The 25,354-nt window shown below is 55.6% G+C and overlaps 1 protein-coding gene across 1 annotated transcript in view; it reads left to right on the forward strand.

Moving 5' to 3' along the window:
* Myh9 (myosin heavy chain 9) overlaps positions 1 to 25,354 on the forward strand; it is an 82,864-nt gene that overhangs the window by 14,926 nt on the left and 42,584 nt on the right. The window contains exons 2-3 of the mRNA XM_027939193.3: positions 16,123 to 16,474; positions 21,039 to 21,195. Coding sequence (XP_027794994.2) covers positions 16,142 to 16,474; positions 21,039 to 21,195 — 490 coding nt within the window. The 5' untranslated portion in view covers positions 16,123 to 16,141. The remainder of the gene's footprint in view (positions 1 to 16,122; positions 16,475 to 21,038; positions 21,196 to 25,354) is intronic.

Here is a 25,354-nt window from a genome sequence, read left to right on the forward strand (position 1 = left end):
CCCGCAGCCTCCTCCCCAGCCCACCAGCATGCTGTTCAGCCTGCCTTCCGCACAGCCGGCCTGCCACCCCCACCGGGTTCCTGTGGAGGAGGAGGAGGCTGTATAGCGCCAAGCCAAGCCGTGCAAGCTTTGTCACAGATCCACTTGCCTAGCTGCAGGCTCTGTGGAACCCACACGCCCTCCCCAGTGCCGCTCTCCTCCCCCACTGTCCCCACTCTCCTCCCCCACTGTCCCCACTCCTCCCTCGCTCCATCTGCAGTGAGTGCTGGGCTTCTCTCTCGTCAGGAGGAAGAATAGTGGCCTCCATTCAGCCTGAGACTGAGGAACTGACAGAGGCCTGGAGCCTTGTGTTCTCACGGTGGGGAGACGGGATGCCGGGCTGAGGGGGCTTCCAGGTGCAAGGCCCTGAACTCGTGGCCACTGCAGGATCACACGTGTTCTTGGAAGAGCAGTGTGTTCCAGGGAGGCTTCGGAGGGCCTGCTCTTCCCCTCCTGGACAAGTCCAGGCTTTAATCATCTCTGGTTTGAGAGAGTGGATCCCCGCCCCCCGCCCAGCCTGCCCAGCCCCTTTCTTCTGGCTTTCAGACAAGAATGCAAAGAATGTGATCCTCCTGCAGACCTGAGCCGGGATCAGGGTCTGGGGCCAGACTCAGGCTCTTCCGGCTCTACCAGGCAGCTTTGTGGTGCCCAGACCCTGGGACATTCCTGATTGGTTGTGGTGGGTTGGGAGTCCTGGACTCCTGGTTGTTCTGGGCCCTCCCCTCCGAGACAGGGGAGGAGCAGTGATGGGGAACGACCCACCCTCCTAGAGCAGTCAGGTTCAGAGGTGTCTGGAGGGAAGTCGGAGCAGGCCGTCTCTGCTGTGGGACAGGAAGCTCAGGGTCCCCTCTGCACTTACCTCTTCCTGTCACATCACAGCTGCTGTTTGTCAGGTCCTACCAGGAGCTTGGCAAGATGTCCCTGTGCATCTGCTGCCTCGGTGCATCTTCAGGGGCAGGGGTCAGAGTCCCCAGTGAGACCTGCAGAGTGCAGACGCCAACAGCAGCCGGGTTTCAGACACCCCTACCTCAGAGGGCTGCTATGTCCAGGGCGGTCACTTGGGAAGCTCTCAGAACACAGCACCAGTGGCTCTTACTTAGTTGTCCACACTGTCCTGCGAAGGGGGCTTGGTAGTTTCCGTTCCATAGATGAAGGAAAGGAGGTTCAGAATGATTAAATAACTGGGCCAGTTAGCCAGTGAGTGCAGGATCTGGCACCCACATCCAGGCCCGCCTGACTCAGGAGAGCCTCAGGTTCTGCCCTGACCCCAGCCCGCTCTTGTGTGCATGTGTGTAACCATCTCTGTGTGGGTGTGTCTTCTTGCACAGGTGTGTGCGCGGGGCGGGGCAGGGCTCAGCCCCCAGTGGGATGGTGTGGCCCAAGCTGCAGCTCGGGTCAGTGCCGTTTCTTCCTCTTCTCAAGTGCAGCCTTGGCCACTTTGGAACCAGATTGTGGTTCTGGTAGAGGAGCGATTCTTGGTGGGTGGTAAAATAAGCAGCAGCCAGATTGCTGGTGAAGGACGTGCTGAGGTCATCCTGCCAGCAGCTCCCTGCTCCAGGTCATCTGGGCTTGGCCAGCCTCAGACAAGGGTGCCATGCAGGCCGCTCTAGGAACTGTAAGTTAATTATTCTCCTAAGTGTGAGATAAATGGATTTTATCTTCACTCCATTGTCTGTATCTGGATCGTCTTCCCTGGGCAGGCGGATGCCACTTGTCCCCCAACTTCTCTGGAAAGCTTGGCTCTGCTCTGTGTGCCTTCTCGTGCCCAGGGCTGGCACCACTGGCTCAGCTGAGAAAGTCCCGTGGGGCAGAAAAGTGGGGAGGAGATACAGGAAGCCCTTCAGTCTCAGGTTTCTTCTTGGAGGCCAGGCTGTTAGGGGGCTTGTTGTGGCCCAGGGGCAGTGACCTCTCTTCCTCTCCCACGCAGACTCCCACTGTAGATTGTCCTGGGCACAACCCCACAGACCTCTTCATGAGACCATTGTGTCTTAGAGGGTAAGGAAGGAGGGGATCCCTCTCCGGGTCCTCATGCCTTAACCTTGGTGGGAAAGGGGGCCACAGTGCCTCCCCCACTTTGAGCTGGGAACAAGGGGTCTCCAGGAAGTCCATGGACTGCACTTGAGCTCTTTGCGCCCCTCGATGTCAGACACAGGTTCACACCTTCAGCACATTCTCTCAGGGTCCTCGCCGCCAACCTAGAGAAACAGAAACCCTGGCTTTCTTGTTGATACGTGTGTGTGTGTGTGTGTGTGTGTGTGTCAGTCAAGGGCCAAGTACATCAGGCATGAGGGGTTCTGCTGTCCCAGGGGTATAGCTGGGAAGCAGCACGCCCACCTCCCCAGGACAGAGGCCTCCCTCGTCTCTCGGATTAGCTGTCCTGTCACTTCTGGGCGTCCTTTCAGCATGGGCTAGGCTGGAGATGGAGTGGCGTCTAACTGTATTGAATATGACCAGCTTTGATCTGTTGTCACCCTGGACTCTTCTTTGTTCTTCCACCTGGATTTTTTTCCTTCGTTTTTTTTTTTTTAGGTGGTGGTCCTAAGGCTTGAACTCGGGCCCTCACACATACTTGCCTGCAAGTATTCTATCACTGAGCTACACCTCCAGCCCTTTTAATTTTTTATTTTGAAATAGGGTCTCACTAAGTTGCGGAGGCTGGCTGTGAATTTGCAATCCTCCTGCCTCAGCCTCCCAAGTAGCTGGGAGTACAGGTGTGCACGCACCATGCTGTCAGTCTCCCTGAGCCTCCAAGTCCCTCCTGTTTATGCAAAGGGGACAGCATGGCACCTGCCTTAGCTCTGTCAAGGTTGGCAGGAGCCTGCAATTTAAGCCTGTGAGATGAGCGTGTCTGACAAGTGCCAGGTTGTTGAATTGCTACAGCTGCCATCTTACCTGCCTGGGGCTGGGTCCCCACAGAGATGCCCCTTGGCTTTGGACTGGAGTTCTGCCTGGCCTAACTCACCATGTGATCTTGGGCCAGTCACTGGAGTAGTCTGTGGCTCTTCTGCCCAGTGAGGGTTGATCAGGTTTTTCAAACTGTCAGCTGAGATTCATGGTGGGTCGGGAAATCGCTTCAGTGGGTGGCACGTAGTATTTTTAGAAGTGAAATAAAATAGGCTTGAATGGAAAATGCCAGCGTGCACAGCATGTATATATCATTTCGTGAAGCTTTTGTTCCACATGTTTGTCTGCATTTGTGATGAAAAGTTCAACTTTTAAAATTTTTAAAAAACAGCTGGGGATATAGTTCATGGCAGGGTGCTTTCCCAGCACATGTGAGGCCCTGGTTCCAACCCAGCACCACAAAAAATAAATGCATAAAAGATATATATATATACACACACGTGTGTGCATACGTGCACACATGTATAATTCCACTGTGGTTTGAGATTTAAACAAAACTGGAGCCCAGCATGGGATGTCTGGGCCCCGTGTTCTCTCCTGGGGGTCTGTGGTCAGCTGTGTCTTACAGGGAATCCTAGCTGCCGCTGTGGCTGAGTCTGCAGAGGGACAGAGACCCTGCAGGATCAAACTCCTTGACTGAAGGGCTTGACCAAATTCTGGGAAATGAGCTGCATTCCTGGGGTGGAATAAATCACGTTGAGTTGGGTTAGGCAGGATGTGACTCCAAACCCCTGAAGGGGGCTGAGGGCAGCGTCTCTGGCCTCTGACTGACTCATTGTGAGCTCACCCGGGCACAGACGTCTTGGAAAGGGGCTGAGGTGTGGGGGAGGGCCTGGCCTGCCACGGCCACTCAGCACTGTGCCACTGGTGGCTGCTGGATGCCCACAATGCACAGAGGAGGGGCAGGGATGGCCTGGCAGCCAGATCTGGGCAGTGGGGTGGGGGTGCACCTCACCTGCACATCCTCTCCTGCTCCTCCTGGTTGTCCTGGGGGCAGCTGCGATTGTCCCATTTACAGGTGGAGAAACTGAGGCCCAGGGGGCCAGGTCACCCTGACTTGTATTCTGTTGGCTAAGTGTTGGGTCTGGCATCTCTCATCTCTCATCCAATCCATCAGCCTCCCGCGTCTGGGTCTAAGGCGGCTGTGAAGGTCAAGCGTGAACATTCACATTTGGAAAGCCTCTCCTTCTCAGGGATGAGGCTCATCAGTCCACTTAAATGACTGATTGATTCAGGAAGATTGTTGCTGATCCGTGGCCGGCCATGTGTCTCCTAGAAACAGAACAGATTAGTGTGCATCAGATACAGCTGGCAGTAAAGTGGAATGGCAGGAGGACAGTCGCCGAGAAGCCCTGTTCTGACCCGCTAAAGGGAGAGGCAAGCGGTGTGGTAGTCACACTGATGTTTGGACAATAAGGTCTGGGGTTATTGGGCTTAACATTAGTCACTTAGATGTGTATGACAGAAACCAGGTGTGGTGGCACACACCTGTAATCGCAGTGACTTGGGAGGCTGAGGCAGGAGGATCTATCACAAGTTCAGGGCCAGCATCAACAGCTTAGTGAGACTCTTGTCTCAAAATAAAAAATAAAAAGGACTGGGATATAGCTCTGTGGAAGAGTGCCTCTGGGTTCAAACCCCAGTACCGGAAACCAGGGAGAATGAACGGCAGAGATTTTATTTTTATTAGACTTGACTCTTGGAATTTGGACCCTTGGGAAGTCTGTATACTCCCCCATTGCTTTGGGTCACTTTAGATCAGGTTTTATTCAGCACACACCTTATGTTGGGCAGTGAGGACCTGGTGGTGACCAGATTCTGTCCCTGCCTTATTGCTCCCTCCCCAGGAAGAGAGGCAGGAAGGCTGTCAGTGGAAGTGGCAATATAACTCCGTTTTAAAAATCATTCCTTAGGGACTGGAGCAGAGCTCATTGCTGCAGAACTTAATCTAGCACAGGTGAGGCTCTGGGTTTGATCCAGCACTTCTCCCTACCATGCACAAATTAAGAGAAATTAAAATAGAAAACTATTTTAAATATTACAAAGAGAGTAACCACCCCAAATGTCTGGTGGGTTGTGAACTGAGTGGTCTTCAAAAACTGTCCAGTTCCCGACCTTGGACTGGACTTCTCAGCAGTGATGATGGGGGCTCAGAAAACCATGTTCTGCACTTTCCCATTGAGTCGGAGGCCATATAATTAAATCTTTTGAGTATGGTTATTTTTCTGCCTTGAGTTTCAGCAAACTGTGCTCACATGTTTGAGGAAAGAAAAAACCATTCTATCAGCGCAACTGAAGGGGAGGGACCGCTTCGCTGCAGGAGTCTGCAGGGCTCAGGTTGCCCCTGCGTGTGTGGGCAGCCCCCAGCGGGCTCAGGGGGGTTACCTGCAGGAGGGCTGGCAGGCGCCCAGCACCTCCATCCAGAACCCAGCCAAGGAGTTCTGTCCGCCCTTTCAGACCTGGGGGAGGTGAGGTTGGAGGCGCTCCTGCAACTTGCTTTTCTTTGCAGTTTCTTGCGGCTGAGTGAAAGTTCATTACCAAGTAGGTGAGACACACGTGTGATCTCACTGCAAAAATATTGAGCCAGTTTAAGGCAAAGCCATGCCCCTGTAGAAGGCTCATCTGGGCCACAGCTGCCTACCCCACTCCTTCCTTTCTTCCTCCCCTTTCCCTCCATCCTGTGGACCTTAGCCCTGAGGACAATAGGGGTGGCCCTCAGCATGGCCATTCTGTGGACAGCCAGGATCCCAGGAAACACACCCAGGCACCTGCAAACGGGTCAAGTACTGTGAGCCACATTGCGGGGACCTCATCTGCCAGTTCACCACCATGGGGCTCAGTCACTGCTTGGACAAGAGGGGCAAGGGCACAGTCCTGCCTTCCAGGAGGTCTCAGGGCAGATGGCAGGGAGGCAGGCAGAGAAGCAGAGGTGTTAGGAAAGGTGCCTGGAGGGCCGGCACAGTGGAGAAATCTAGAAGGGCGTCCAGCCTGCCTGGGCGGGGACGGGAGCACAGGCTGTGCTCTGGAGTGGAGTGTGGCCGACCAGGGGCTGGGAAGGGAGGTGGGAGACACTGAGTGAGGGACTTGGTGTGTTCCAGAGGCCAGGTAGCTTCTCTAGGCCAGGTGGGCTACCATGCTGAGTGACTAGGCTGTCCCCAGCTCACTGCATCCCACCCTGACTGATTTGGTCCCTCATTTAGAGAGGGTTTCTATGCAGAAGTACTGGGGCTGCGGATCCGTGGCCCTGAGACAGTATCTTCTTAGTTGGGGAGACCCTGTTGGACAGTACCGTGCAGTCAGTGTGACACGTGCCACCTGAGGTCTGTGCCCAAGATATTTTGGAAAGAACTGGCCCTGGAGCTCCTGGGATACAGTCATTTCTCACCTGGGGGGTGAAGGCGAGGCAATGTCAAGTCCCAGGACCCTCCCTGCGCCAGGTTCTTTGGAGTCTCAGGTGGAATCTGGCTGCTGCCTCTTCCCACAGCATTTGATCCCCCTCCCAGCCTAGGCAGGGAGGCTGGCCTTCCCCTTTAGGTCGCCACCCCCCTGGCCTGGCAGGGTACTTTCCCTCAGCTAAGGTCAGGAAGGGTGATCTCTTTAAAATACAAATCTCATGATGTCATCCTCCCCTCTTCCCTCTTTGTCCCTACAATAAAGTCCACATTCCTAAATGGCTGATAAGATCCTGGGTAAGGTGCCCCCTTTCCAGCTCCGGGGACTTCATCTCATCCCAAGATAAACACTCTGCCCCCACCCCTTTACTGTGTAGGAGCAAGAAATCTACACAAAATTCTGGTGTCTCTCTTTTTTTTTTTTTAAAGTGCACTAAAATCATACATAACATATTTGTTCATGCTTTTAACATGATTTGGTCAGTTTCTTTCAATTCTAGTGTCATTTTGAAAAAATCACTGGTCCGGGGGTGTACTCAAAGTTGAGTACTTGCTTGGCCTAGGCCCCGGCTTTGAGCCTCAGCACTGCCAAAAATTATTTTTGAATTGACAGATAAAAATTGTGTGGTACAGCACATTTTAGCTGGTGTCCTTTTTGACGGCCTGGGCTCTACTAGGTACCAACAGACCCTGCCTTACACAGTGTGACTCAGTGTCCCTGGGTCCTCTGGAGTCACCCAACCTCTTTGTGCAGCCTCTGAGGAGGAAGGGCAGGGGATGGGCTCTGGGCTCTGGAGCTAGATTCCTGCTTGGCCTTTTCTCTGGTCTGGTTTCCTTATCTGCTCAGCATCAGCAGGAGCTCAGAGCTGGGGTTGGAAGAGGGCTAATGGAAACAAGCCTCAGCTTCTTCTGTAAGCAAACAACATTCCTGAGGCGGGAGGGGGCACCCGCAGCCCCTCGGTTCCTCTTTGGCTTCTGTCTTTTGGGCTCTGGGCAGCCAGAGGACCCCTGTGGGCCCCCAGCCTGGGGACTGTTAGCTCATGGGTGGGGTTGGTGGGAAGGCTGCTATAAGGTCAGTGCTCTCTTCTCAGGGCAGAGTGGCCACCTCAGGACCTCCCTGTAGACACTGCTCTCTAGCCCTGGTGTTTGGCGGGAAGACTTCATTGTCCTGCTGAGCTGAGTGCTGCCCTTGCCTGTAGGTAGGACATCTCGCAGGTGGGGAAGCTGAGGCGTGGGAGATAGGTGACAGCCGGCAGTGCCCCACCAGATTCAAACCCCCACCCAGCTCTCTGCAGGCCTGTGCAGCCCGTCAGCAGCATGTCCCGGGCCAGCCTGGAGCCTTCCTCCTGGGGTGCCCTCGGTGCCCACCCCACTGGACAGCGCTGACAAGCCCTGAGGGTCTTGGTGTGTAGTGCTGCTCTGCGTCCTTGTCCTCTGCTGGTGGGGCTTCCAGAAACTTGAGTGTCATTCCTAGGGAGGCCGGGTGGGTCACGAGGTCAGTGGTCAGAGTAGAAGAGTGGCAAAAATCAGATTCTGTGCCAAAACTTGAGTTCCTCTGATGGAGGTTCCTTTTGCTCCTGGGGGTTGGACCCAGGGGGGTTTTACCACAGAGCTGCCTCCACAGCCCTTTTTATTTTTCATTTTGAGACGGGTTCTCGCTAAGGTGCCTAGGTGCTCCCTGGGCTGGAGCTGTTTTTTTCTTTTTCTGAAGCTAGGATTTTGAGGTGCTAATAGCTTCAAGATCACAGGAATTGTGTGCAGGGGACTTGGGATGCAAACCCAGGTCTGTCTGACCCCAAAGTCATGCCTATTCCATTCCATTGTGGTGCATGACAAGCAGTTACCTTGGGATTTGCAGAACCCATGTCCCCTGCCCATGGCTGGGGGTTTTGCAAGTTCCATCTCTGTGTTCTGAGTTGACACCGGAGGTGGGTGGCTGTGGCACTTGCTAGGCAGGTGCACAGGCCGAGGGCTTCTGGGACCTGCTCATGGCATCCCAGTGGGTGCAGGGTCCCTTCAGCCAGTGTCCTTTCCTGGGTGTTGGTCTGGCAGCAGGTGGTAGGTGCCTCCACCTCTGCCAATCACTTAATTTTATTCAGAGCTTCTTGTGGGTAGGCAATAAATGATCTTCACTGTTTCTCTTTGTAGATTAAAAGCCCCCAAATTTCCTTTCTGATTCGGGGTATAAGAATCAGTCTGTGAACGGCATGGTTTGTGTGGCAGATGAAGTGGCCGTGTCCCTCACATGTGTCTGCAGGCTGAGTCTCCCTGCTCCCTCCTCTGTACGCAGCCTGAGGATTTCTACCTCTTAGAAACCTCCCTGTTCACTCCTCCCACGCCTTTGCCTCATTCCTTGTTGGTTGACTGATGAGTGCACTCATTCATTTGTTCCCGAGCGGAGCCCTGCTCTAGGTCTAGGCCTGTGCTAGACATTTGGAGTTGTAATGATTGAGACCTGATCCCTGTCTTCAAATACAACTGCAAGTAATTACAATCCAGCTGTTCAGGTTACTGCGGTGGAGATGAGTGCAGCGCCCAGGGGGGTCCGTGGGGGAGCAGGGCCTTTCAGAGGCAGAACGTGTGAGCTGAGATCTAAGAGGGTCCTTGGACAGAGGACATGTCTTCTTTGAAGCCCGAGCAGTGAGCAGCGTGGGATGTGAACAGGGAATTGATTGAGTGGAGTCGAGAAGGACAGCTGCAGAAAGGAAGGGCAGAGGGAGCTTGGGAGAGTCATCAGCTGGTCACAAAAGGCTTGTTCACTAGGCGAGATGTTGGGGGTTTGGAGGAGGTGTGGACCTGTTCAACCGTCTGACCTGGGCCACTACTAATATCCATAAAATAGGAGGTAGTGTAAACAGAAATGTGAGCTGCAGTCACCCTGAAGGTAGCTGGGAGGATTGAGTTGAGGGCCTTGTAGGAGAGGCCGGGGAGGCCAGGAGGGAGGCATTGTAGCAGCCCCCGAGGAGGCCAGGCTGTTGGAGATAATGTAGAGGCTGCTAAACTCCAGGTGAGGAGTCTATGGTGACTACCGCAGGGTGGCCAGGTGGACAATGTCTTTCCCAGAGATGGAGACCCAGAAGAGGTGGCAGGCCTGGGAGACATCGTGTGGGGAAGGAGGGTGGGATGTTGCTTGTGGGTCCTCCACTGGCAGCCGCTCTTGGGGAGGTGCTTCAGGGGGTCTGAGGAGTGCTGGGGAGAGCTCCGGGTGGGAAATGATCTGTCTGGGGTCACAGTAGTGGGAGCCATGGACTCCCTGGACTAAGCCTGCGTGGCCATAAAACATTCACTAAGTAGCATTTGGTGGAATTCTCAGGACGGGACGGGCTGGCACAGCCACGGGAGCAATCCCTGCCCCCACACGTGGCTGCACCTGTCTCCATTACGCATCTGGACCGCACCTGGACCCGCACCTGGACCGTGTGACGCAGGTGAACTTTGCTTGTGAATCACAGGCTGAGCTTCTGAGTTGGAGATTGGGAGGGAGCTTCGTACCCTGCCCGGGAGGCATGTCAGCTTCCTTTTCCTGGTTTGCTGATTTATTTTTAAATTGGGGTTTTCTGGGTCTTTATATTTTGTAGGGTTGAGGATTGAACTTAGAGCCTCATGCATGCTAGGCAAGTGCTACATCTCAGGCACCTGGGATCTTTAAAGCTGGGCCAGCCTATAATCTCTGGGATCTTTAAAGCTGTGGCCAGAGGGTTGCAAGTTCAAGGCCAGCTGGGCAATTTAGCAAGACCCTGTCCAATTAAAAATGTTTTAAAAGGGCTGGGCCCTGGATTTGTTATATACACAATGTATATGTAGATGAATATAGGTTGAATTTAGGTCAGCTCTGATTTTCCTATGCTGGGTGTGGTGTTGCACACCTGTAATCCCAGAAACTGACTGGAGAGGCTGAGGCAGGAGGATTGCCAGTTTGAGGTTAGTCTTGGCAATTTAGCAAAACCCTGTCTCAAAAAAAAAAAAAAAAAAAATTAAAGGGTGGGGGAGTTAGCTCAATGGTAGGGTTCAATCTTCCAAACTGTCAAAATAATTTAAAACTACAGTCTGTTACAAGGAGAACAGTCATTCCTGGCTGAGCCACCCATGCTGTCATTGTTTGGGTCCCAGGGTCCTTTTGCCCTGAGGACTGTCTCGTGGAAGAGATCTAGTGTGGGTGCTTCAGAGCCTGGAGACAACTGGCCGTGCAGGACCCTGGCTTCACGGTGATCTTGTTCCCACCAGCACCTTAAATCCCACCCTCCTTCCCCACACTGTGTCTCCCAGGCCTGCCACCTCTTCTGGGTCTCCATCTCTGGGAAAGACACTGTCCATCTGGCCACTCTGCTTTAGCTGGGGTGGTTTTCCTCTTAGTCCCCACATTGGGCAATGTCTGGGGATGTTTTCTACTGTCACACAGGGGACAGAGGACTACTGGCCTTTAATTGGTAGAGCCCTAAATACCTTACAGTATACAGACCATCCCCACACAATGAAGTTTTATCTGACCCCAAATGTTCACAGTGCTGAGGTTGAGAAAATACTGATGTCCCTGGTCACATCACTTTTATATAATTCATTTCTTGCAGGGCTGGGGAAGGAGGCCAGGCTCTGGCTCATGCTAGGCAAGTGCTCTATCCTGGAGCCACATCCCCAGCCCAACTTATAAATAATTTACAAACGACTGCTCTCTTTCTGAATGTTGGCTCCCACTCTCTCCCTTGGCCTGAGATGCTTTTCTACCATCTCCTCCCTCCCCCACCAATTTTCTGCCCAGCTTCAAGGATGCAGCTTGATGCGGTAACCAAGGTGACATCCCATTCGTGACACCCGAGCTTTCGTGTGTTTTCACTTGAGTCCCGTCTCCCTCTGCTCGGCCTTCCTGGAGTCTGGAGGTGGAGTGTTATTGGTGTGGCTCTCCCCTGATGGGGGTGTGCTGTCCAGTGTCAGGTGCATTTACGCAATGCACGTGGAATAAGGAGTAAAACGGGGAAGGAGCACGAGGCGTTATCAGCATTCACAAGTGGAGTCAATGGTGGCAGTGGCCCAGGTCACACGGCCAGCGATTGTCCGCTCATCTTTCCTGCACATCTCCCTGGTGGGTGTCCCCCGCCTCGGGTGCGGGTTCCACAGTGACCAGGGCTGGCTTTATGTCTGCTCTGTACCTCGGTGCTCATACTGCCACTTCAGCTGGTGTGGGTGCATCTGTCCTGGCGCCCACTACGGGATTAACTCTGTGGGACCTTTGTTCCTTCATCATGGAGTTGCCTGCTGTCCTCACTGTGTACTAGTTGATAAGTGAGGCTGATGACTTTGAAGATTTCTGTGATGTTGGGACAGTTGTTCTCGCAGAATCTTCCTTAATGGTGGAATTCTGGACTTGATATCTTCTTTCAGCTCAAAATCAGCTGCCACAGGAGCGAGAGCATGTGTTCTGCCTGGGATGGATGGGGAACGGGAAAACCAAAGCCAAGGGTCTGTCGCATACATCCTTGATTAAGCAGGAACAGGGCTTCCAGCGTCTGCGAAGAGGCCTCCGGGGTCTGTGAGCTGGAACTTGGGGTGCCCCGGCTGTGGGGATTAGGTGGTCCAGCTCAAGGGGCCAGGCTTAGGGAAGGCTAAGGTTTTGCACAGGCCACTGCCACCTTCTTCCTCCAGCTCCGGCAGTTTGGCATGTGGGTATAGAGTCCCTAGCTCAGACCAGCAGGGAGGTGGGCGCACTGCTTGGAGGACGCGTCCTGCCTGGCCGCTGAACCACAGGGTTCTGTGGTTTCTGCCCGTAACCCCAGTGTCCTCATCGGGGAGGTGGTCATGGGAAGCTGAGCAGGGCATGGGAGCCACATGGTCTCCGTTTGAACCTGGGTTTGGTGGCCTGTCTGAGCCTCGTTTCCCTCACCTGTAAAATGACTGTGAGGCTAAAGGGCTCGGGAAACCATTGCCAGGGCGGGGCGAGGAACCAGTGCTGTGGGCGGTGGCCCTGTGAGGAGCCCCGGTGGCTCTGAGGACTTGGCCAGGGTCCTGATGTCTGGGGCTGGAGAAGCTCAGGGCGCCTCCACCGGGATCGGGCTTAGCAGAGAGGCCGGCCTCGAGGCCAGCAGTTTGTTTTATGAATAAACAGATGAGCAAAAAAAGAAGCGGGAAGGGGAGGGAGCCAAGGCTCCTAAGGGGACTCCGGAGGAACAGCAGGTCCCCGGGTGTTGGGGGCGCGGAGAAGTCAGGGAACCGAGGAAGCACATTCCCAGTTGAAAGGAGAGCTTTTTGGTCAACCCATTTACTTTCAGTTTCGTCATTTCCTGAGAGTCCTAATTTAGCCTCGGGTTGTGTCCTGCTCGATTATGGCCTAAAAAGGCAACTGCTTGGGTTTCGGGAGTTGGACTGGAACCCGCAGGAAGCCACCACAGAGGGCGTGGCTCCGCCCGCCACAGTCTGCCCTGGGCCCCAGCCATGGCTCCCCTTGGCTCCCCTTGGCCCCTGGGCACCCGCCAGCTCCGCAGACCCTCCCCAGGCTCTCCAGGCGACTCCCCAGGGGCCCTCCGCTCAGCCACTGAGGGCTCCCGTGAACAGCGATAGCGGCTGGCCGTGCTGCCCGAGTGGCAGCCACCCCGAACCTGCCCTCTGGGAAACTAGAGGGCACAAATGGGGCACGAGAGGGTTCCTGCTCCTGTGCCAGCAGCTGCCACTCAGGAGGTGCGCCAAGGAAGAGGAAGACCTCCTCGGACGTCATGCAGCCATTAAGTGATCAGCAGGGAGGCTTTGGGGTCAGAGTCCTGGGTTCAAGTCCCCGTCCCTAGATGTGTGGCTGAGTAGTCACTTCCCTCTGAGCTGCTGCGGCATCACCTGCAAGTGAAGGATTGGGATGAAAACGGTCAGCCAGCGCTTGTCGCCAGTGAGGAGAGGTCGGAGTAGCAGGGAGATGCAGGGGTGGCCAGGGGTGGCTTTCCATGAGCCAACAACCGACTTGGGTGGGGTGAGTGCTTCAGGAAATGAGCGTAGCATTTTTGTTTGATTCCTGAAAGTCTTCCTATTTGCAGTTAAAACAGGTTTCACAGAGGCCATTTAGCATGTCCCAGAACAGGGTAGGAGAAGTGGCCTCGTGCAGCTGCTTGTGGGGGACAGCCTCCCTGGAGCCCTTCCCAGAGTGCCCCTTGTTTAATTTTGGGCAACTCCTTACTATCCCTGGTTTATAATTTGGTCCTGGGGAGCCTTGCTAAGGTGGCCCTGTCCACTGCACCCTGCGGAGGTGAACTCTGGGCTCAGGAGCCTCTTCACCTGCCACAGGCGGGAACAGAAGCTCAGCTGCAGCCTCCGCCCCCGTCCCATCCAGCAGGCGAGGGGGCCCACCGTGTGTCATGACCTGCAGGTCCCCCAGCAGCCCAGCCCCGTGTTGGTCTTGGCACTGCGCCGACCCACGTCACTCCAGCAGAGCTGTGGAGACCAAGCAGCACTGTCCTTGGCCGGGCCAGGCAGGGCCCAGCCTTGCTTAATGAAAGCTCTGCGGAAGGGAGGTGCCGGCAAGGGGGGCTCTGCGGGGCGGCCTTCCCAGGAGGCCTTGGAAGGAGAGGGATCAACCCTGCCTTGTTCCGGTACAGGAAGTGGGGCTTGGTCTCCAGGCCTCTGTAGCCACCAGGGGTGGACAGTGCTGGCTTGACTGTCCCACTGCTGAGGTCTGAAGGGTGGGGAGGGAGTCGGGTGGGATTCTTCCCCTGCCAGTTCCCGTGGTGTCCATGGCCCCCCAGCTGCCCCACTGATCTGAGGGCCGAGCCGAGGTTTACCCCGATTCCAGGATGGCCTGGGCGCCTGGTTCCCTGCAGCCTGGAGGAGCCCAGGGCCTGCCGAGAGCCAGCCCCTGATGTGGGTTCTCTGCTGTCGGTCCTACCAGGGCCCGTGTCGCTGGGCTGCAGTAGGCTTTGATGAGGGTTGTCACCTCGCAGCAGCAGGCCGAGGGAGGGAGATACTGAATTGTAACACACTATAACTCCACCCTGGGGAGGGTCACGCCTGGCCTCCCTGCTGTCCAGTAGCAGCCAGTGAATGTTAGTTGAGTGCTTTCCTCTCCACTCCTGCTGTTGTCCTGAGCTTCTTGGCAGACATGTCCATCTTCATGACTGGACTGGGCATCTCTGGGCAGATGACTTGCCCTCTCTGAGCCTGTTTCTTCATTTTTAAGTTGGAGAAGATAAAAGCTCTCTTCCAGGGTTAAGTGAGGTGGTGAATAAACTGGGTTTCATGCTGGTTGGCTTAATACCATCCCCTCACCCTCCTCCCCTTGGTAGGAACCTTGTGAAGATGCCCTCCGGTGCCCTCACTGGCCTGGGGTAGAGAAACCCCTAATGACTAGTGAATTTAGGATTTGTGGAGGGTTTGAGTGGCTTCTCTCTGGGCATTGGTGGCAGATTATCTTACTCTTTGTGGGTTGGAGGGCTGGGAAAGACCAGGAACCAGCCGCTGGTAGGGGTCTCTGCCCTGCGCTCACTGCAGGTCCTGAGCAGGCAGGGATGTGGCAGGGACAGCTGCTGGCCAGCGTTCACGTGTGCACAGGGAGGCAGAGGACCACTGGGATTAACTCTGGCAGGGAGGCCTTGGCTCACCTGGGTGGCCTGGCCGTGGGAGCTGCCGTGACCCTAGGCTGGGTGGTGCTGCTGGTTTAGACCCTGGGGAAGCCGGAGGCTACCGGGCCTTCAGCCAACGCCACTAACCTGGACGCTGTTTTCCCTCTGTGTGGTCCTGCAAGGCCAGTGCGCCCTGGTCCCTGGTCTCCTGCTGGGGCTACAGGGTTTGTTTTCCGGGAACAGTACGGGAGCAAAGCCACCCAGTCCAAGTCCCTGTTGAATCTGGAAACGCGGAAGGATGTGGACCTGGGGTTTCCAGATTTCCGGGGTGGCGGGGTGGGTGCTGATCTCACTGAGGGGAGAGCCCCCCGGGTCCTGAGCTCAGGCTGGAGCGCCTCTCGGCTTCCCTGGTGGGCGGCCGGGGGCTCAGCGTCTCCGACCAGGGGGTCAGGTCCTGGTGCTGGTTCATCTGGCCCTTAGGGGCCCCAGCCTGTACCTCTGGGGTGGAATGACTGGAAAGGCCCAGGAGCAGGGTTGGAAGTCCTCCCTGGGTGACCCCGGGAGCCCGTCTGTTCATCTGTAAATGGGGGATTACACGGTGCACCTCACCTAGCAGGTAGGATGACGCTCTTTCGAGGTGGCGTGTGCGAGTGTTTCAGGAGCCGTGAGGGTTATCCTGGTTTTGTCCTCCTGGCCCCTAAGCTGGGAATGTTGTTGGCATCTCAGCTGCGCCCTGCAGGGAGTGCTGCCTCTCTCTGTGATGTCCCTGGAGCCCCACTTCTCTGTTCTTACTCTGATATGTTTTAAGCAGATGGAATTAGAATCTGGAGGCAGGATGTACTGGTGGTGTTCTGTCCCCTTAGTCGACTCCGGTGGAGTCCTCCACCAGTGAGCAGGTGCAATGAGTTGTCTTTCTCCGCTCGCTGGAGACCTGTTTTTGTTGGGTGTCCTCCTAAATTGTGTGGTGGAAGGTCAGCGTAGCATGGTGACTGTAGTTGCGTCCACCCGAGATTCTTGAGCTTGTCAGTTGCAGAGTGGTTTTGTTCGTGGCATTGGTTGGCTGGGTGGCCCTCAAGTGACACACCTGACCCCTGATTTCTAGCAGACTCGCTTCTGTCAACCTGTTTTGCCCGCAGTGCGTGTCTTAAGTGTGCAGCGGGGGATCCTGGCACATTGTGTGGTGGCCTTGCTGTATGAGAGTTCACAGGAGAAGAGGCTGATGTCCTTGGCGCTCACATTTGTCCTTTCCTCTCCCACAGGTCCTGGCTGTAAGTCATCATGGCGCAGCAAGCTGCTGACAAGTATCTCTACGTGGACAAAAACTTCATCAATAACCCGCTGGCCCAGGCCGACTGGGCCGCCAAGAAGTTGGTATGGGTGCCTTCCGACAAGAGTGGCTTCGAGCCCGCCAGTCTCAAGGAGGAGGTGGGCGAGGAGGCCATCGTGGAGCTGGTGGAGAATGGGAAGAAGGTGAAGGTCAACAAGGACGACATCCAGAAGATGAATCCCCCCAAGTTCTCCAAGGTGGAGGACATGGCCGAGCTCACGTGCCTCAACGAAGCCTCGGTGCTGCACAACCTCAAGGAGCGCTACTACTCAGGGCTCATCTACGTAAGTGGCTCCCAGGACAGGGCGCCCAGGTGCCCGGCTCTGCGGGAGAAGAGGGCTCTAGGAATACTGGGGCAGGGATGCTGGGGGGCAGGCTCCACCTTGGGCGTCTGAACGTCCCGGCGGGGTGATTTTACAGCGTCACCTTTCTCACTTCCCTGTGTGGCCAGAAACATAGCAGGAAGCCGAATGCAGGAAGCAGAGCTTGCTGCGCCTCAGGGCTGCCCATCTGCTGGCCCCGGGGGAACTGTGTGGGCTCAGGCCAGCGTGGTCAACTCCTTCTAGCAGGGCGTGCAGTCTCCTGGTTTCCCGTCTGGTTCCTCCCCTCTTCGTTTGTTCCAGTCTTGGTTCTGGTACTCTGCCATTTGTACCTTATGGAGGCCGAGGGTGTGCCTCCTTCTGGGGACTGTACTTGGAACAAAGGTGAGCCACAAGAGTAAGACTGGGATCCTGAGTCCCTGGCCCCCGAGTTCCATGTCCGTGAGACGAAGGGGAAGTGAATGCAGAGACCAGGAGTGTCATCTCTGTCCTCTGGTGGGCTGCATTTGCAGGACAGTGTGTGGCAGTGCGAGAGAACATGGAGGGACGAGTGGAATCCCAGCCTCTCTGTAAAAGGCCTGAGCTTTTCTGGCCCTGGGGACACACGGTTCTGTCTCCTACCAACCCCAGATTCCTCTGCCCAGTCCAGACATTTGCTTCTGGTGTGTGTCCCCATGGAGGAGAGAGCTCTGCTTCTTGTTCTTTCTGAAATAGCTTCTTTATTTAAATATGCTATTACAGCCACCTCGGTCCTCTTGCTCTCAGGGCTGAATAACAGTCCTCAAAGGTCTTGGACGGAAGGGTCATTGTATGTGACCTCTGGGTTATTACTGCCCTCCTTTCATTTTGCTGATGGCAAAACCAAGTCCCCCACTGAGGCGTTTGCTCGTGGTCACATAGGTGATAGAAGGAGGCTACGGGCTCATCCTGCTTACAGAGGTGGTGAGGACCCCCCCAAGGCCAGCCTTTTAATTTTCTGTGATTTCTGGGTGACATGTTTTGTGGGGTGCTGCCCACTCCACTGGCTTGGTACTTCCGAGTTCACTAAGGTGAGCTGAAACCCTCAGTTGAGTCCCAGGCCATTGTGGATTGCCCTGAGTCCTGACCAGCCCAGAACTTATGAGGACTGCGTTGCTTGGCGACTGCTCAATTGATGCCTGATGATGAGGGCCTTATGTCCTGCCTTGATAACCACCCTCTGGGGATGAGATGATGGCCAGGACCTGTCCACAAGTAGATAGACGGAATGTCTCGTTTCTCTCTGGACCAGCTTGGCTCAACCTTCCACTCTGGCAGAGAGGAACAATTGAGGTCCGCAGATGTCAAAGGACTTACGCGGGGTCATGTACCCAGACATTGGCAGCCATGAGACAGGAACTCTCAGCCCCATTCTGTCTCATCTGTCTTTTAAGGACGGTGTGTATGGACCAAATTAAAAGCTCCTGAAATTAAAAGCAACACTGAAACTCACCATCAGCGAACTGCAGTAAACGAAGGGACTTCAAGGAAGCAGCACCTGTCTGCAGGGATCCCACGGGAGCCATGGTCCCACGGGAAGTGGAGTGCTCCTTGGCAGGCCTCATCACTCATGTCACAGCCTCTGTGTGTGACTGAGCTGGGATGGCCTTGGATCAGTAAAGCAGAGCACTCCGGAGCCTGGAGTTGGAGCCCTAGGACCTGGGTTAAAGCCCAGCTCCCGAGGTCCCTTACTGACCATGTGGGGGATGTGGTGTGGCCATGCAGGGTCTCACTTCCTCATCCATAGACTCCTGTGGGGACTTGGTGATGCTCCAGCAGGCCTGCACTGCTGTGCTGCCACTGTCCTGGGAAGGTAACCTGGTCCTCTGTGTGCCCCCTCTGGGGTCCGTGGTTAACTTGGATCGGGTGAGCAGCAGGCTGGCCGCCTATGCCTGACTGTTCCCTGGCTGCAGGCCCCCTCCCTCCAGGAGGAGGAGCATGAGTTGCTAAGATGCCCTCTGCTGAGGGGCAGCGTCTGTCTGCTGGAGGCCCTGGCTTTGATTCCCAGCAAAACAAACCACCCCCAGCTTCAGCACATTTGCCGCCAGTTGCCGTGTCTCTGCTCTGCAGGTGACTTGCAGGGCTCTGTGTGCACGTGCACATAGCTGAGATGTGACACCAGAGCTTTTCCTCTAGAACTCTGCTCACCTCCACTGTGCAGGTCCTTTAGACTGGCCTCCTGCTAAGCAGTGTCACTAGGGGGGAAGCCAGTGTCCCCAGAGTTTTCCTGGTGGAGAACCCAGCAGGTGCAGAGCTGTGGGAAGATCAAGGCCATCGGTGGCTGCCTGGGGTGGGGGGTGCCACCACATTCTCAGCCACGTCTCCCTGCACAAGGTTCTGCATTGTGACCGCAGGAGCCTCTGGGCCACACTTGCTGGCATCGTGGGCGGCATGGCTGATGCTGCAGCACAGCTGCTCTCTTTTCCTGGGCGCGGGGGGCAGGGCCCTGGGACAGGAGCAGTTGGGCACAAAGAGCTTCTGTAGCCTGTGAATGAGCAGCTCCCTAGCGTGACTGTGTGGGGGCCAAGCCACTCCTCAGGGTCTGCTGCCGTGAGTGTCCAGTGTGGCTGCTCCCTGCCACCTGAGCTGTTTGCCCCATGGTGCTCGCCCGGGTTAGGTGGGATTTGCCCACAGAAAGAGCTTTGAGCTCAGGCCATCTGCCTACCCAGCTGACAGACCTGTCCTAATGACCCTCTGCCCCCTTTTGCTGTTGATGCCAGCTGTTTCTAAACATCTGGCTCTGTGGCACTCCCTACATGTACCCATGTGTCCTTGGCATTGATTGGTCTGGATTTCCTAGAGTGTGGGTTTTCTCAAAGCCCAAGAACAAAGCTCGATTGTCTGGAGTTCCTGGGATGACCTCACTGCTCTCTGGCCTTCTGTCTTGTCCCCACCCGACATTGACACAGGCACACCAGAAGAGGTCCCTGCCTCACTCCCTTCTTCTGTGGTGCCCAAGCCCACGGGCTGCCAACTCCACGAGTGGACTTCCTGGTCCCTCGGGAAGAGAGTCGTTGGAAGGGGAAGTGGCTGATCATCCAGGAGGAAGGGAAGGCCCAGGCCCGAGTCCCCTCCTACAAGCACTCGCTAGGTCCCAGCTCAGGGTCCTTCTGCACGTGGACCAGTCCAGTTGCTGCTGGAAAGTCCAAGGCCATTGTCTTCACACCTGGTTCCTGTGTGGGCCTTGTCTTTGGGTTAAGCCAGAAGATCCACCTCATTTTGGGGGTGACTGGAGAGGGCACAGTTGACATCAGGGTGCAGCCCCTCAGGGTGGCTGCTTGTGGCTCGAGGGGACATCTGTGAGCAGCAAAGGCGTAGGCAGCTCATGAGGAGGACAAGGTGGAAGGTAGGTGCCCAGAGAACTGGCCTCCAGCACGCAGTTGGCGTTGGCAACTATGAGACCTGTGTGTGCTCCTGGCTGAGCCCAATACGTTGTTGTCCCTTAACTGAGTCAGGACTACCTTCCTAGGAAGATGGTGCTTGGGTTACTCCAACTGCTTAAGGAGATCCAGGTCCCCCAAATTGGGCACCTGCCATCTGCGTGGTCTCGGGGGTCTCGTGTAGCTGTTGGGAGTCTGTGGGGTGGTTGGAGGAAAAGGCTGAGGAAATTTATTAGAAAAACAATTAATGGTCATAGTAACGTGGGCTTCCGAGGACAGCCAGCTCGTTCACCCCGCTGCCGCAGGAGTGGCTCTCCCACCTGCCCGGGGCTGCTCTCCACAGCCACACGGGCACTGTGCCAAGCACTTGATCTTACTTCTGCCTTGTTACTACCCAATGCAGTGTGGGTCTCTGTGTCCATTTTACAGATTGAGAAATGGAGGGTAAGAGGTTAAGACATTTGCCCTTGCTTGGAAGTGAACTTGGCTCTCAGACTCCTGGGGTTTGATTTTAATCTGTTCGAGTCAGATTTCCAGTACTGGGTGTATTTTAGGTGCTCACATGAAGGGTATTGACTGAGTTTCTTTCTTCCAGAGAAGACCCGAGTCTTAGAGGAGGCTCACAGGGGTCATGAACGAGGCCTTTAAGTTTTCGAGAGATTTGCCTCCAGGAGAGGGCTGGCTCTGAGGGGTCCAGAGCCCACAGAGGATCAGGTTGGCTCAGGAGCACCAAGAGCTTCAACCCGGCGTCCCCAGGAGCCCTTCAGGGTAGAATAACTCGGGCTCCACTGAGTCCCCTGGGCTGCAGCGGCTCCCTTTCTCTGCTCCTCTTCTGCCACAACAGACACGTCAGACGCGTCTCTTATTGCCCGGGGCTCTGAGTGTTGTAGCTGGACTTGTGTCTGCTGTGCTGTGGTCCCACCTGACGTGCAGCTTGTCAACATGCAAAGCTGGCAGCTGCCATGCAGTTGAGAAGGCGGGGAGGTTGCTGGTGACCCCCCACCTGCAGCAGGGGCACCAGGGAGCACTTTCATGCCGGGCTGACGTGGCCTTGAAGCAGAGCTGCTTGTCAGTTTCCCCGCTGTTGAGAACGAGGCCCCCTGACCACTCCTCTGCTCTCTTCTTTCCAGACCTATTCAGGCCTGTTCTGCGTGGTCATCAACCCTTACAAGAACCTGCCCATCTACTCCGAGGAGATTGTGGAAATGTACAAGGGCAAGAAGAGGCACGAGATGCCACCGCACATCTACGCCATCACAGACACTGCCTACAGGAGTATGATGCAAGGTGAGGGCCTTGCAGCAGGGAGCGCCTGCCTGGCCTCCCCGGGCCGCATCTCTAGCCGCGGCCTCCGATGGCTCTGTAGCTGCTAACTCCCATTCGGTGTCTCGTTGACCTGGTGGCTGGCAGTGGGACATTGCCTGGTGGCCAGCATCACATGGGAGTCATCATATGGGAGCTAGGGCCATTGGCAGGTTTGCATGTTGACAGAGTGTTTTGGAAGCTTTTAGAAAATGTGTCTCCTGATTATCTTCCTGGGTCCCATTCGTTTCAGGAGGTGGCACAGTCCCCTCTGCCCTCTTCCAGGCCCTCTTCCCAGTCGCTCCTCTTCCCAGTCGCCCCCTTTCCTGCGTCCTCCCCTCACCTTCTCTTGTTCCTTCTCCGTGGCTGGAAATGTGTTTGAGTTTTGTTTATCTTTGGAAAACTGATAGGAAGCCTGTGAGGCTTCTGCACCCCCTGGCTTGGCCCGTGCTCCCTGACCTGTCATGGTGAGGCGTTTTGGAGAACGGGTCTGGGCTCCTGCCTGGTTCTCACCTCTAGTCATCCCCAGCTCCGTCTTAGGGGGAAGCCCTTGCTCTCCTGAGTTCTCATCTGGCTCCTGCCCCTGGGGCTGGGCCATGTCACTCACCGAGCTCCCTGCCTTTGTGTGGGGTGCTCCTCCCCCTCCCAGGCCTCTCTCCAAGGTTCCTCCGCGTGCTGGCCTCATCCACTGTCCATCGCCCAGGACACCATCACCCAGTTGCCACCAGCTGCTTCTGCCAAGCTGCTGTTCCTCCAAGCCTGGCTCGTCACCGTGCTCTCCCCCGCTGACGCCCCCGAGTCGGTCAGTACGTCTGTGCTGCTTCTCTTGGATCATTTCTGATCCAGGCGCCCTCTGACCCCGTGGCCCTGGCCTTAGTCCCAGCTTGCACAGTTCTTTGCCTCCCCTCTCCTGGAGCCCTCTCTCTGCTGCCACCACCCTGTCCCCTATCTAGAATGCACATTGTCCTCGTTGGCCGTACTCGAGCTCCAGCAGCGCAGCCCCCCTCCTCGCTGGGCCCTGCCCACCTCTCGGGCTCCGCTGCAGGGAAGCCCTTGCAGTTCTGCAGCAGGTCTCTCTGCTCCGCAGGGCCGGCGCTCCTCTGTGCCTGGCAAGCCCCTCCTCTTCTGTTTATTTTTCTCCCTTCTATGTGGCCAGGGTCCATGTGGCTTTTACATTCTCCGAGCTCAGCCAGTGCCTGGCATGCATCATCCTAACCCAAACCTGACTTTCAGGCAGGGCCGTGTTCTCCTGTCTTGTGTGGACAGGGTTTTATGGATCCTGTTTCCTTTCAACATCGTGGTCTCTATAGCCAGTGGGAATGAATCTTATTAGTAGTATTATTATTAGTATTAGCAACTTTGTCCTAGCTCGTGGTTTCCGATGGTGACATGTGTCTTTCCCACACCTGCAGTGTCATGGAGAAGGTGCTTCGCTGTCAGGCGTATGAATTATGAAGGGTGCACAAGTTTGGCCTAGCCTTTGGCTGAGTTCATATCTATCGGAATTCTTCGCGGAAGCCAGCCCTGAGTTTTAAAGTAGGATGTCTGTTTCAGGGTGCTAATGAGGACAGTCTGGGGGAGGCACTCAGTGAGACTCCAGGAGACTCTGGATCGCTGTCTCCAGAGGTTATGGGTCAGTTTTCTCTTGGCCGTCTCTTGGCCTGGAGCAGGAAGTGTGCTCTGGGGTCATTGTGAGATCTGAACTACTGAATGAGGGCACGTTCCCACACTTGGACCTGGGATCTGAGCGCTTAGCCAGCGGCTTTCCTTTTCTGCAGCCCATTCTGATAGCAGCAGCATGACCATCTGGCGTGTGGCTGCGGGAGCCTCGGGTGCCGGATCTGGCTTTCCAGATGTCCTTCACTAACTTGTGGGACCCTTTCCCCGAGAGATTCACCGGCTTTTATTCGTTCAGTGACAAGAAAAACTTGATTTGCCTGTGCCGTCCTCTTTGTGCCTGTGTCCTGCATAGGTGGGAAATACCTGGGGAAGAGAGGGCAGCTGGACTGCCTTTATGTTGTCCTAATAGGATAGACTCAGTGGGGACACGGAGTTACCTGATTGGGGGGCAGGTGAGACGGCGTTTCGCCTTGCGGAGACCAGCAGTGGGAGTGGGTCTACAGCAGGCTCCTGAGATCCAGGTGGTCTGTGCAGACGGTGGGTCCACGTCTTTCTCCTGTCCGTCTTAGCAGTTTCCACCTTGTCTTCTGCAAGGTGTCGGACTTGCTGTGGCTTATTAGCTCCCGCATTGACAAACAAGGACGTTTCCAATCTGTTGAAAATCTCCTTCCTGTTGTGCACGGTGGACCTGCAAAGCCAGGAGCCGCAGGCCGCTGGTTCACAGGCAGGGAGGAAGTTAGGAGCAGAAGTGGCCTGTGTAGGACAAGGTGGCTCACTAGTGAGGAAGGTTCCGGAGGAGCCTCAGTTCTGGCCCTGAGTCAGGGTGATGGGTGGACCCTGCAGGCCGCCAGACTCTCCTACTCTCCGTCTTGAAGTCTTGGCACGTGCCACCCACCTGGCTTTGGCGGGAAACGGGTTTGCTCTCTATCCCTCTTCTTTCGAGGCCGGGCCAGATGGTTCCTTTTCTTCTTCTTTTTTTTTTTTAAACAAGAACTAGACAAAGATTTCCTTCCTGAGCTGACTGTAGCTTATGACATCCCAGCATTTATCTGGTGGCTTTGGGACTTTTATGAGACAAGCTCCTTGACCCTTCCCAGACTTTCCTGTCTTTCATCTCTGAGATGCTCTGGCTGCCGGCACAGCCCTGCCTCCCGCCCGTGTCTGCAGTTATTAGCAGTAGTATCCTCTCACTTTGAAAAGCATTCCAGTCTGCATAGTAAGTTATGTGTCACTCTGCCTGTTTGTCACACTAAACCAGGCTTCTCTAGCCTGGCACGGGTGACATTCAGGGCTGGGCAAGTCTCTGAGGTGGGGACGAGTCCTGAGCACCGTAGCATGTTCAGCAGTATCCTGGCCTTGGTTCACTACACATCAGCAGCACCTTCTTTCTTCAGTTCTGACAACCAAAAATGTCCACAGACGTTGCCACCAGTTGTCCCCCCAGGGACAGAATTTCCCTCAGTTAAGGCCCCGTGGATTAAGCTTTGCATATGCTTTGACTTTAGTGCCAGCGCCAGTCCCTCAGTAGTGGTTGCCTGGATCTCTTCCGGCAAGGATTTGACCCAGTGCTGAGGAATGGTGGGATAGCCTGGTGCTGTCAGCCGCGGGCACAGGGTGGGTCATGGCAGCATATGGTGCCCCGGACCAGGCCATGGAGATAGGCGATGGAGCATGGATTGCCGAGTGGTTGTGCAGGTGTCCTGCCGCTGGAGGCCTGCTGGTCCAGGTGGAGGCTGGCACCGGTGTCAGGTGTCGAGGGGTTCAGGGAAGGTGGGTGGGGCCAGGGTGTCGGTGGCCTGTGGCCACCCCGTAGGTGCCCGTGCAGTTTTGTTGTTTGAATTCCCAGCCTTGGGTTTAATTAAAGTCGTGGGGACATGGTTGGTTACCCTCCCCACCCTGGCTCTCCCTTTTGGTTCTTCTGCTGTCATGGCCGTTCATGGGCTCTCAGCCTTGGAATGGGGCCATTCCTCAGGTTTCTATGACAGCACCACAGGCTCTGAGCTGTCGCAGGCCACGAGGTGAGAGGAGCGTGAACTGGGCGCTGCTGGCCCCTGTGGCAGGCAGCAGCAGGGGTGCAGGTGTGGCCCAGGGTGGAATTCAGCCAGCAGAAGCACATGGTCTGAGCATGCCCAGCTGGACTGGGACATGGCTCTCCTGGCCCGCTCTATGGCCAGGCCTCCTGGTCTCCACATTCTCTCCACTGGCCAAACTGGCCAATGGAAAGAATTGGTCCTGAGCCCAGTTGTCTCCGGAGCAGAGTAGAAAAGCGTAAGTCCTCTGATGTTAACTGGTGGCAGTGCCGGGTTTGGTCCCCTTTCAGTGACTGTGGTATTTTAATGAGCTTCTAGCATTTCTGGGGAGGCGGCAGCAGGGCTGCTTTCATTCCAGGCCTGAGCCACTAGGAGAACTGTTGGCTGCCCCCTCCCACCCCCCTCTGCTTCTCAGGGAAAGCTGCACCAGAAGTGGCCTGTCACTGAGCGGTGGCTCCAGGGCTCCAGTGAGCGACTGCATTCCCCTTGGAGGT

This window comes from Marmota flaviventris, chromosome 3 (genome assembly GCF_047511675.1).
Source record: "Marmota flaviventris isolate mMarFla1 chromosome 3, mMarFla1.hap1, whole genome shotgun sequence".
NCBI lineage: Eukaryota > Metazoa > Chordata > Mammalia > Rodentia > Sciuridae > Marmota > Marmota flaviventris.